This window comes from Terrapene carolina, unplaced genomic scaffold, assembly GCF_002925995.2.
Source record: "Terrapene carolina triunguis isolate 2854851 unplaced genomic scaffold, T_m_triunguis-2.0 Scaffold88, whole genome shotgun sequence".
NCBI lineage: Eukaryota > Metazoa > Chordata > Testudines > Emydidae > Terrapene > Terrapene triunguis.
Genome location: NW_020664439.1, coordinates 43,004,669 through 43,017,958, shown reverse-complemented (window position 1 = coordinate 43,017,958; position 13,290 = coordinate 43,004,669). Strand labels below are relative to the sequence as shown.

The 13,290-nt window shown below is 43.8% G+C and overlaps 1 protein-coding gene across 1 annotated transcript; it reads left to right on the top strand.

Annotated features, from left to right (window-relative positions):
* Positions 1 to 1,299: 1,299 nt before the first annotated feature.
* On the top strand, positions 1,300 to 13,163 carry LOC112110545 (fetuin-B-like). Its single transcript, XM_024205601.2, has 4 exons — positions 1,300 to 1,622; positions 6,822 to 6,932; positions 8,585 to 8,672; positions 12,566 to 13,163. The coding sequence occupies exons 1-4, from the start codon at positions 1,401 to 1,403 to the stop codon at positions 12,778 to 12,780; spliced, it is 636 nt and encodes a 211-aa protein (XP_024061369.1). The 5' UTR covers positions 1,300 to 1,400; the 3' UTR covers positions 12,781 to 13,163.
* The last annotated feature ends 127 nt before the right edge of the window (positions 13,164 to 13,290 follow it).

Sequence of the window (13,290 nt, the reverse complement as noted above, 5' to 3'; positions counted from 1 at the left end):
GTTTACCACGTACACCCGGTTTCTGGCCAGCTCACACCTGATGTGTAATTTCCAGCAGTATCAGCACTGGGTTTGGCCCATGGCGAACAGAAATGTCGCTGTGTGTTTTTATTAGTATCGGGGTTATCTGGTGTCCTGCTAATAGGCACCTGCGTCCACCTGAGCACCACAATGAGACAATTCCAGGTATCTGTTCACATGGGGGAAGGGAGAGGCGGAAATTAGAGCAGCCGTCGCAATCAGCAGTAATGTGGAGGGGAGGGGGACTTGTGCTGATTGTTAGGGGGAGGTACTGCATGTTTGCAGGATGAATTGCCTGGGATGTCACTGGAGTGATGGTGGAGAGTCGGATGGCAGGAGAGGATGGGGTAAAGCTGGAGGTTTGCATAGTGAGGAGAGGTGGTTGGATGATGACAGAGAGGATGAGGGATGAGCAGGGAGGGTCAGGTAGCGGGTGGGTGTCAGACAGTGAAGAAGGAGGTGTGGGCTGAGTAAGAGGGCAACAGCCCCGGGAAGGAGACGTTAGTGGGTTGGGGAGAAGTTGCTTTGTGTTTGTTTTGTAACAAGACATGTAACTGCATGACCTTATTTTGATAACCTTTGTCCACTCATCTTCCTATCTTCTCCCACCTATGGCAGTAGCTCTCCTTTTGCGTCATGTCTACAAATAGTATTTCAGTTTGTTGGGGCAGGGACCGTGTCTGGGAAGCATTTTGCACTTCAGGTTCACGGCAATGAATTATCAGCATAACTCCCCACTGAAGCCAGTGGAGAGTTCTGCTTAAAAACAAGCAACATGGTATGGCCCATCGGTCTTTTTAGGCCAAGTCTCTATTATTATATTATCTCTTACTGATAGGCAGGTCTGCATTCTCCATCTCAAACACAGATGGCGCTGTACGTTTTACAAAGGCTTGTTATTTTATTTTTTCTATATATATTTAATTAATAAAACAAAAAGTGTAAATTCAGTTACCAAACTTTGGTCCTGATCCTGTTTCTGTTAAAGCCAATGGGAGATTGGTCCTTGGTTTTATAACAGAGCTTGCTCTCAGAGTACAGCATACAGACCGATTTTAATCAGCGAGGTTAAATGTATGTGGCCTGCTCAATGAAATCCACCTTGGACACGTGAAACCAAGGGCAGAATTTGGCCTTGGTCTACAAGCAGCTACACTGAATGTACAACCTTCTAATCATTGACTTGGTGTTTGTAGTTGCCCTGTATGCAGGTTTAAAGGTGATGGTCAGTGTGTTATTTGAGGAGGATACAACAAAGTATATAAAGAGGCCTGATTCCACTTCAAACGTTTATTCTTGCATGCTGGCCCTGGCCTCTGTCTTGTGGCTTCCTAGAGGTTATAGCATTTCTGATCTGCCTCTCTGGTTTTCTTAGCAGAATGGCCCTGCTTGTTTTGCTTCTCTTTGGCATTCAGTTGCTAGGCTCCTGGGCTGTCTCTCCTCCATTCGTGGAACCGCCACCTCTGTTACTTTCCCCTGCGTGTAATGACTCTGCGGTAGAGGCAGCTGCGGATCTGGCTCTGCGCCAGATCAATGCCAACCAAAGAGAAGGCTACGTGCTTGGTCTCTATCGAATTTTCAGCGTCCAAGAACAGCCCCAGGTAAGGAGCCCTCTCATTCTAGGGTAGTGTTTGTCCTGGGGAGGGGGGTATACTTTCTGCATACTGTCCAGTTGCCGTAGCAATGGGGGTTTGAACCAGGGAATGCTCAGAAAGACATTTCACAAAGGCTGGGAATTAATTCTGCTGTGTAGAAAATGTGAAGAGCTAAATTTTCCTACGACTCTCAGAGCAGTGGCAACTTGACCCACAAATGAATGGAAATAATTTCACAAGAGCAATTTAAAGCAAGTAGGACTATTGGAAGCAGGAGGATCTGATTCTCTCTGGCCACGCACCTACCGGTAGTACTGTCATTGGCATCTGTCCAGTGGGAGTGAAACACCACCATTGTCATTTAATAACATTGTACACCCACTTGGCTCAGATGTACTTGCTTATACAAGGTGCAAAGCAATAGTGTATTGGGCCCAGGGAATTTTTTCACATACAATTGGGCACCTCATTGAAGACTGACTTGCCAAGAGAGCTTTGAAACCAGGTCACAGGTAAAAATCAGACTGGATTTAAAAATAAATGTAGATCTAAGGGGAAAGTATATCTCTGTGTGACTATTTTATTTATTATTGTTTGTATTGCAATAACATGTAGGAGGCCCAGCCAGGATCAATGTGCCAGGCCCCGATAAGTAAGGCACTGTATAACCATGGTAGTAACACCCCCTTCCTCTACGGCACACTGATATAATATCTGTGCACTTGCTTGCATTGTTTAATGGCTAGAGCGCTGTAACTGAATAGAAATTCCATTGCCACATATTTAAAGATCTCCCACATCTACTAGGACTTGTCACTATTTCCTGCCCACCAAGACACAGCTTCTCCAGCAACCCGCCCAGGAAAATGCCATGGTTAAATTTATCCGCCAGTGATCAGGAACTGGGTCAATAAAGTTGCACACATATTCCAGTGCTCTTTGAGCCAGATTCTCTACCCTTTGCACTGCTCAGGTGGCTCAAAGTGACCAGAAAGCAACCAGATTAGGTCAGCCGAGAGTTTCCCACATGGAATCACTCTCAGCTGGCATAGAACCAGCACAGATATTACCAATGCTACTCCCTGAACTGACTCCGTCACAATGGGCATATCAGAGGTATGTTGTGGGTATGGCTAGAGCACAGTGCGCTCTGGCAATCCCCAGCTAAAGAATGGTCCACTGGGGCCTACTGCCAGATGACATAAATTACAGCAGCCCCCAGGCTACTCTAATTTATGACAGGGCTGATGCAGATGTGCCATCAGGCACTTGCTCCCTGATGGGTCCATCCCCCTCCTCCTGTGCCAGGCATGTCTCAGCACAGGGGAGAATCTGGGCCTCTTTTTCAATATTGTCTCTCACTCACTTCCATTGCCTCTTCACTCTTTACCTTTAAGGCGTAGCTTGTGTCCTGGTTTGTTTGGGTTTTTTTTACTGATTATTACTCTTTTATTTCTAAAAAATGTACAAAACCACAGTATATAACAGCAAAATAGATCAACTAAACCCAGCATCTGAGCCAAAAGCACAAACAGCACTACTGAGACTGTACCACATTTGTGTCGCTGTGAAAATGGAACATACAGTGTGCATTCAAATAAGCCATGTTATTCAAAAATGTTAATAGATCCCATTGACACCTTTGTTCCTCAGAAAGGGTTGAGAAACTTTTTCTTTGCCTGTGTTTTAAATCAGTGGAAAAGCCACACTCTCTCTTTCCCCCTCATTTTTGTGATCACTACCTATGATGAAAACATTTTCAGTATGCCTTCAGATTCAAATCTGCCCCTAACTGATTTGTGGCTTGATCCTACTCTAAGACTTTTGCCATTGACTCAAACGGGAGTAGGACAGAGCCCTTCATTCACAGGAAATGACGATCAATGTACTTCAGTGACAGGTTTTTAACTAGATCTTAAGTCATCATTAGATATTGGAACTTTCTTCTTTTACTGTTTTTAACAGGTCCCCTGTCCCCCGCAAGAGTTGCTGACCTGTGATTGCCAATTCCCTTCTGGCTCCAAGACTGGTGGTGTCAGAGGTGAAAGTAAGCCAGTACGGTCCGGTATGGCGTACCGGCAAGAGCCAGTACACAGCCGACCGTACCGCCAGGGGGCAGCTTCCCCAGGCTGGCAATTTAAAAGGGCCCTGGACTCCCGGCAGCAGCCGGAGCCCCTGGCCCTTTAAATCGCTGCCAGAGGCCCGCTGCCGGAGCCCTGGGGTAGCCCCAGGACTCCAGCAGCGATTTAAAGGCCCACGGCTCCTGGCCGCCGCTACCGCAGTCGGAGCCCCAGGCCCTTTAAATCGCTGCCGGAGCCACGGGGTAGCATTGGCGATTTAATGGGTCTGTGGATTTAAAGGCCCCGCCCCTTCCACCTGAGGCCCCGCCCCTTCTGGTTGAGGCCATACAAGTAAGTCCCTTAAGTTATTTTCACCCCTGGGTGGTGTTAGTGTCAGCAGAATCAAAGCAAGGGATATGCCGATGTAGAAAACAGAAATCAGGCGTTATCCAATACTGAACAGATCTCAAACAGTTCCTTCTTAATAATCTTATTTATGAGATAAAAAATAAGAGTAATGAAATGCTCTGTGATCTGCTCACCACTGAATAAATTCTGAACTAGCCTTTCCCCACTGGAGGCTGATGCATCTGAAAGTCAGTACATAAAACTGACATGGACTGTATAGTATACTCATAGTCCTTCTGTCTGTTAGAACTGGTCCAGTACTGGAGCTTGGGCAGGGTAAGAGAAGGATTTTGGTTCAGTTTGATTGTATTTAAGCACTTAAATATTCCAGAATTCACCAAGCTTCAAAACCAGTCTGTGTGATTCAGCGGAATAGACATATCTGACATTGAACATGTGTTTGAGCGCAAATACACCTGTTTGATGCAGAATGTGTGTGCTCCAAAATACTTGGGTGACTAATTTGGAAGCTCAAATACCAACTTCAGATTCTTTATACATCCCTCCATTCCTATCTGCTCACCTGTGATATTCAGAAGAATGTTTTTCTAAGACAAGATATATTCAAAAATAATGAATCTGGCTCCCAAATGCTGCACACAGAGACAAAAAACACTGAAATGTGCAGAACTTTGACTGATTTTACTGTCTGTCTAATCCAGTGGTTCTCCATCCGCGGCCCAAACAGCACACAGCTGCGGCCCATGTGACATCCTCAGGGCCATACAGGTAATATATATATTGAGTGGATCCGGCCCACATAACACATAGAGAGCTGCATATGCGGCCCACAAAGGTAAATCGGTTGAGAACCACTGGTCTAATCTGTAATCTAAATTAGCCACTAGCCATTACATTTTAAAGCCGTGTGTCACTGCAGTGCCTAGGTGCCATGCACAAAGTAAAAGTCACATCTGATGTCATCCACAGAAGGACCAGCATTCTCTAACCCACGTGCACTATATCCATTGTCCTGAGGCGAACCATTGAGATGGTTTTTCTTCCAGTGGAACATTTATAGCAGCAAATAAACATGATAGTGTATCTGTACAGTGATGGCAATGCACAGGAGATGCCTGCAGTGCCTCTTTCCATAATAATACCTAGATCTCATACAGCATTTTCCTTCAATAGATCTCAAAAGCACTTTACCAGGGAGATCAGTATCAACATCACATTTTACAGATGGGAAACTTGGGCACAGAGGAGGGAAATGACTTGTCCAACGTCACCCAGCAGGCCAGGGGCCAAGCAAGGAATAGAACCTAGGTTTCCTGAGTCCGAGTCCAGTGTTCTAGCCTGCAGCATGCTTCTGATCTAGATTATGGTCTAGACAGTATTTTGGTCCTGCCATGCGGGCAGGGGACTGGACTCGATGACCTCTCAAGGTCCCTTCCAGTCCTAGTGTCATAACTATAAAGGGAAGGGAAACAGCTCTCCTGTGTACAGAGACTCCAAATCCTTTTACCTGTAAAGGGTTAAGAAGCTCGGGTAACCTGACTGACACCTGACCCGAAGGACCAATAAGGGGGCAAGATACTTTCAAATCTTGGGGGGGGGGGAAAGGCTTTTGTGTGTGTGTGCTCTTTGTTTTAAGGGGTGGTTCGCTCTTGGGACTGAGAGGGACCAGACATCAATCCAGGTTCTCCCCATCTTTCTAAACAAGTCTCTCCTATTTCAAACTTGTAAGTAAAAAGACAGGCAAGGCGTCTTAGATTTACTTTGTTTTCTCAACTTGTAAATGTACCTTTTTACCAGAGTGTGTATCTTTGTTTGCTGTACTTTGAACCTAAGACAGAGGGGGGTGCTCTGAGCTCTTTAAGTTTGATTACCCTGTAAAGCTATTCTCCATACTGATTTTACAGAGATGATTCTTACCTTTTTCTTTAATTAAAAGCCTTCTTTTTTTAAGAACCAGATTGATTTCTCCTTGTTTTAAGATCCAAGGGGGTTTGGATCTGTATTCACCAGGAGTTGGTGAAAGGAGGGTGGAAGGAAGGAGGGGGGATGGTTAATTTCTCCTTGTTTTAAGATCCAAGGGGGTTTGGATCTGTGTTCACCAGGGAATTGGTGAAAGGTTTCTCAAGGCTTCCCAGGGAGGGAATTCTTGTGATGGTGGCAGCGGACCAAAGCTAAGCTGGTAGATAAGCTTAGAAGTTTTCATGCAGGCCCCTACATTTGTACCCTAAAGTTCAAAGTGGGGATACAGCCTTGACACCTAGAATCTATGAATCTATGATGTCATATGCCCCATGCATGCTAGGAAATGTCAACTTCAACAATATACATTCTTTATTTACTGACACAACATACCTGTAGATAATTCTTTTGTTTTCACTTAAATTAGAACAGACCTAAATTTCAACCAAACCATAAAGTTCTGTTAACTATTTTAAAAACAATTTCCCATTACCGTGGTTCATCCTCATTCTTGGGTTCTGGCTGGCACCAGAACAGGAAGTGTGAAAATAACTCAAAGAAAGGCTGTTCTTGCAATAATTCTGACCTCACTGAGGGCTGGAAGCATTAGAAATATTTCAAGACAGCATGTTCTTACAGGCCAGATCCTCAGCTGGCATATGCTGATTTACACTAGCTGAAGATTTGGCCCACAACATTTCCAGCTTTTTGGGGGGTGCTTGTATGAACTTTTTGACATTTGTCCATCCCTCATTGTTATCCTCTTTTCTTTGTGATGGGTGAAATTGTGACATAACCCCTTTTTTGCTGTGTTTAGAGAATCGCTGGTTCTGTCTTCTATCTCACCTTGGATGTGGTAGAAACTGACTGCCATGTACTCAGCAGAAGGTTGTGGAAGGATTGTAAGAACAGACCTACCCATCAAACTGTAAGGATTTATTTTATTTATTTATTTTTAGATTTACGTGTACATGGGAGCATATGGCTCAGGTATTATTGAAGGAAGCAAAGATCCTTGCACAGATGGTTCTTATAAGCAGTCGGCTGGTTAAAAATTTGAAACTTTTTAATAAAAAATATTTGTAAAACATTTCCATGAAAATATTTCCCTGTTTCCCAACCAGTTTATAAGAGTTCTCAAATTCAAAATTTCAACCATTTTTTTCCAACCAGATCTAATAAGCAGTTACTGGTAAATATGCGTGTTTAGAATCCCTGTAAGGGTTTCTCGGAAAATAGCCTGACAAAGGAGGAATGAAAGAGACTCGCTTTATTCATCTTAATGCTTGTTTTTGTTCTGACAATCTAACTAACTAGAGGCCTGAAAAAGTAAAGAGAAAGAACAAACAACAAGCTAAGCCTCACGGATGCAGCAAGCAGCCTGGGCTCACTGCTAGAGCCAGTCAACACTTTTTTGACAAAATATTTTCATGGGAAAGGAATTCTGCATGAAAGACTGTTTTAGCATCTGATGAAAATATTCAGGTTTTGGTTAAAAACAAACAAACTAAAATGTTTGGTTTTTGTCAAACAGTTTTTATTTTTTTAAAACAAAAACCTGAAATTCAAAAATAAAAATGTCCTGACCATCACAGCAGCTCCTTTGGCGGTTAGAAGGAACTGATGGGCAGTTGGGTTCCGCCTCTTTTATACCTCTGGAGCCCTCCACAAAGGGAGAGACAGTGAAGGGTGAGTGGCCCCAATGGACACTGTTCATCAGAAGATTTCTGAAGCTCCCAGCTCATGTGCCTTGATCCCACAAGGGGAAATACTGAATTGGCCACCTGAGCATTAACATTTAAAGTCACTGATAGGATGAACAGACTGGGTGAGATTCTTTTAATACACTGGTATAAATTCATGCTAAAGCCAGCATAATCAACCCAGGCTCACTGTAGTATGAGGGTGATCCTCCAGTGCCATAGAGCTGATGTACAGACTTTTATGCCATTCTCCCTCCTTGCTACCAACACAGCATGGAAAAGGGTCAGACTCATGGCTGGAAGATAGCGGGAGTGGGTGGGACATTTCCACTGTGCTGAGCTCCAGCTGTTTTCAGATGGTTGGGCTCTGTGTATACACCCCTCAAGGTCCCCAATGGAGGGGGCAAAGCCAGGAAAAAGGCAATGTGCCAGTGCACCCCCGCAATCCCCAGTTGCCAGAAGAAATGGGGGGAGGCTGGGCAGCTAACTGGCAGTGCGCAGATGTAGCACCAGCCCGATGATCAGGGAGCCAAAACCAGCTCCTTTGTACTCCCTCTTCTCAGCTGTACTTAGTGGCCAACTGAGAATCTGAACCTACTGGTCAGATTCTAAACGGGTGTAAACGGGCATAGCTCCCCTGACGTCCATAGAATTACGTTGATTTATAGCAGCTGAGGATCTGGCTTTTTAATTCTCAAAGGTCTTTTCAGGTGATAAACGTGTTAAATCTCAGCTGAACACTAATGCAAAATCGGTCTTTGGAAAGCATTATATAACTGTATGGAGAAGAATGCACTGTTTAGAGGCTCTATGGCTACTGACAGGTTGCAAAGCTAAATTCCACCTACAGTCATAGCACATATTTATATTTCTTTAGGTTTTTGGGCAGTGTAAAGCAACCCTCTACATTAACAAGCCAAGGAGAATTGTTCACCTGCAAAGCTATGAGTGCACCTTACAGCCAGGTATGTTATTCTTAATATGTTTCTTATCAGAAAAGATGGGGGGAGCATGGAAGGATTGCATGGAAACTTTTTAAAGACACCATAATAGAGGTTCAACTTAAATGTATCCCCCAAATTAAAACACCTAGTAAGAGAACCAGAAAAGAGCCACTGTGGCTAAACAACAAAGTAAGAGAAGCAGTGAGAGGCAAAAAGGCATCCTTTAAAAAGGGGAAGTTAAATCCTAGTGAGGAAAATACAAAGGAGCATAAACTCTGGCAAATGAAGTGTAAAAATATAATTAGGAAGGCCAAAAAAGAATTTGAAGAACAACTAGCCAAAGACTCAGAAAGTAACAGCAAACAATTTTTTAAGTACATCAGAAGCAGGAAGCCAGCTAAACAACCAGTGGGGCCCCAGGACGATGGAGGTGCTAAAGGAGCACTCAAGGATGATAAGGCCGTTGCGGAGAAACTAAATGAATTCTTTGCATTGGTCTTCACGGTAGAGGATGTGAGGGAGATTCCCAAACCTGAGACATTTTTTTAAGTGACAAATCTGAAGAACTGTCCCAGACTGAGATGTCATTAGAGGAGGTTTTGGAACAAATTGATAAACTAAACAGTAATAAGTCACCAGGACCAAATGGTATTCACCCAAGAATTCTGAAGGAACCCAAATGTGAAATTGCAGGACTACTAACTGTAGTCTGTAACCTATCATTTAAATCAGCTTCTGTACCAAATGACTGGAGGATAGCTAATGCAATGCCAATTTTAGAAAGGGTTCCAGAGGTGACCTTGACAATTACAGGCCAGTAAGCCTGACTTCAGTATCGGGCAAACTGGTTGAAACAATAGTAAAGAACAAAATTGTCAGACACATAGATGAACATAATTTGTTGGGGAAGAGTCAACATGGTTTTTGTAAAGGCAAATCATGCCTCACCAATCTACTAGAATTATTTGAGGGGGTCAACAAGCAACTGGACAAGGGGGATCCAGTGGATATAGTGTATTTAGATTTTCAGAAAGCCTTTGACAAGGTCCCTCACCAAAGGCTCTTAAGCAAAGTAAGTAGTCATGGGATAAGAAGGAAGGTTCTCTCATGGATTGTTAACTGGTTAAAAGATAGGAAACAAAGGGTAGGAATAAATGGTCAGTTTTCAGAATGGAGAGAGGTAAATAGTGGTGTCCCCCAGGGGTCTGTGCTGGGACCAGTCCTATTTAACATATTCATAAATAATCTGGAAAAAGGAGTAAACAGTGAGGTGTCAAAATTCACGGATGATACAAAACTACTCAAGATAGTTAGGTCCCAGGCAGACTGCGAAGAGCTACAAAAGGATCTCTCAAAACTGGGTGACTGGGCAACAAAATGGCAGATGAAATTCAGTGTTGATAAATGCAAAGTAATGCACATTGGAAAACATAATCCCAACTATATATATAAAATGATGGGGTCTAAATTAGCTGTTACTACTCAAGAAAGAGATCTTGGAGTCATGGATAGTTCTCTGAAAACATCCAATGTGCAGCGGCAGTCAAAAAAGCAAACAGAACGTTGGGAATCATCAAGAAAGGGATAGATAATAAGACAGAAAATATCATATTGCCTCTATATAAATCCATGGTACGCCCACATCTTGAATACTGCATGCAGATGTGGTCACCCTATCTCAAAAAAGATATATTGGAATTGGAAAAGGTTCAGAAAAGGGCAACAAAAATGATTAGGGGTATGGAACAGCTGCCGTATGAGGAGAGATTAATAAGACTGGGATTTTTCAGCTTGGAAAAGAGACGACTAAGGGGGGATATGATAGAGGTCTATAAAATGACTGGTGTGGAGAAAGAAAACAAGGAAGTGTTATTTACTCCTCATAACACAAGAACGAGGGGCCACCAAATGAAATTAATAAGCAGTTCTTATGTTCTTAATGCTTAAAGATAGAGCCCAGCAAATCCACGGATATCCAGGGACCATTTTTGTGGATCATGGATCAGATGCAGATACAAATTTTGTATCCGTGCAGGGCTCTACTTAAAATGTGGCTCTACTCTGAGAAGTGACTAAAAACGGCATCATGGTGTTTCATGGTAATTTCCTCTCAATGGCATCTGCCCTACCTCACTTTCTCAGGGCAGAAGGATACAAGCTGTTGATCTTGAGGACTTTTAGGACCAACATGGGTACACATAACTAGACAGGTTCTGACTTTCAACTGAAAAGAGGATGAAAGACTTTTTACATGTGCATTTGGCATGGCACTTTGAATATGATGCAATTCCTTTGCATCTACACAGTTCGTTTCATCCAAGGACCTCCAAATGCTTTACAAAAGCAGCTAAATATCATAAACCCAATTTTACCATTAGGGAAAAAGACTAAGCAGAGAGACAAAGCAATTTATCTAAGATCCTATAACTACTTAGTGACAGAGTTGGGAGTAGAACCCTTTTCTCCTCACTCTCAGTTTCCTGCTTTAACCACTAGACACATTGCTTCTCATATTTCAATTGAGATTATTGAATATTTCTGCAAAGCACCTAGCATGCTGCAGAAAAATGAAATGTATTATTATTTCCAGCATGTATCCTCTGGTAATCAATATGGCATGGGACAGCAATGGACATGGGATAGCAAACTCCCCCCAAATTATTAGTGTTATTTCATGATGCTTCTGCTAAACAAAAGTAGGTGGGATCCTTCACCCATATTCAGGCAAAACTCCCATTTATGTCACTCTCTTCAGGGGTGTTTTTCACATTTTCATTTTTCTGCGGGAAATCCACCAGGATAATGCCACAAGAGCCTTTGGAGAGACCCACTTCCCAGTCTCTTGGTTCCCTTTGGAGCATCTGCCCTGATAGACTTTTCACACTAGAGATGAGTCCAAGCCAAAACCACAGATATAAACACTCCTGATCTTTGCCAGTGTCTGTATCTAGATCTCACAACTGACTCCTAGGTCTATAAGGGGCTGAACATTATGGTTTGGGCTCATCTATTGACACTTCTCAATAAGTTACAAACTCTGGGTTTGATTTGCCCCCATTGATGCAGGGGGTGCAAATTGCCAGCAGGGACCACAGCCCTCTGTGAGGGGGGATGGTGTGTATGTGCAGCGTGCATGGGAGGCATCCCCAAGGGAAATGCAAGGGGTGTTGCACCACTATCTTCTCTGCGGTTTCCAGGAGGAGAAATAAACTTTAAAGTGCATCTGGTGCTCTAAGGGAGCCTTGGTGATGGAGACTGCCAATTAGATCCTCTGGGTGCTCTGGCTATATGCCCCTTCCTGGCCAGAGCTGCACACTTTAAGGGCTTTCTTTGGCTGGCTGCCAAGCAGAGCAGGGATTCTGAGCCCTTTGTGCCATTGCGACCTCTCTCTAAGCAGTGGGGTGGGGAACTCTGAGGCAAAAGCCATCAGAGTCTCCAGAGTAGTGGTTCTCAACCCAGGGGCTGCTTGCAGCCCAATCAGCACATAGCTGCAGCCCATGTGACATTCTCAGGACCATACTGGTAGTAAATATATTGTGTAGATGCAGTCCACATAACACATAGAGAGCTGCATATGTGGGCCACAATGGTAAATAGGTTGAGAACCACTGCCCAGAGTGACAGTGTTTGGCGAGGGGGCAAGCTGATGAGGTGGATTTGTGGGGGTTGATTAGTGGGGGGGGGTCACATGACAGTTCAATTACTAGGTCAATGGCTATAACCTTGTATCAAATATTGTTGTTTGAAATTGTGTGAAATGCCAAGGGCATGTGTGGGGCTGGGGCTTGAAACCCTAAAGAAATAAATAAGCACGAAATAGGCACATCAACCTGCCTACCTACCTATATCTGTCAATGGGACTGTAGTGTTTTGAAACCTACCTTATCAACGTGTATTTGTTATTTTCGACAAAGTTCCATCAAGCTCATTTTTAAGGATTTGCCCTGACTGTCCAGTCCCTGGCTGTCCAACGGAGCCCAAGTATCTGGAAACTGCTGTTGTGAGCCTGGCCAAATTCAACAAGGAAAGTGAGCAAGCTCATTCTTTCTCTGTCCTCAACGTTACCAAAGCTTCAATGCAGGTAAGGCTGAAATTCATACAGCCCACTTTAGGCCCTGGAAAGCATTGATACAACTGCTGCGCTATCAGGTGCAAAGATGGGCTTGAGCGCCAACAGTTGGTTCAGGATAGGATTCTGAACCCTTCAAAGTTTGAGGCTGTGTAGATCTGTGGCTTTGATTCATCTTATTCTAGAGAGACGAGCCAGTTACAAAATTCAGATCTAGATTTGAACTCCATAGTTCATTGTCCCTGCTGGCAATTTGCCCCTGGGCTTTGGATTCAGGCCTACCTCTAACAAAAGGCCCAGCTGATAAAGTATTTAGTGTAGCATAGAGGTTGCACACCTGCAACTCACCAAATTAGCTTAAACATAATTAAAAATATCATTGCACAGTGAGGAGGTGCTAATTATCAGTGTCCTGGCTAAATTCCATGTGTTCCTCACAATTAGGGTTACCATATCTCATAAATAAAAAAAGAGGACCCTCCACGGGCCCTGGCCCCGCCCATTTCCCCACCCCAGCCCCGCCCCTTCTCCACCCTAACTCCGCCCCCTCCTCCCTTCCACTCCCAGCCA

What these genes read in the sequence shown, in the direction of transcription:
- LOC112110545 (XM_024205601.2), top strand. Translation starts at nt 1,401, where the DNA reads ATGGCCCTGCTTGTTTTGCTTCTCTTTGGCATTCAGTTGCTAGGCTCC. An exon ending in GCGTCCAAGAACAGCCCCAG is followed by an intron (nt 1,623 to 6,821) that starts GTAAGGAGCCCT and finishes TGCTGTGTTTAG; the next exon opens with AGAATCGCTGGTTCTGTCTT. An exon ending in TGAGTGCACCTTACAGCCAG is followed by an intron (nt 8,673 to 12,565) that starts GTATGTTATTCT and finishes TTTTCGACAAAG; the next exon opens with TTCCATCAAGCTCATTTTTA.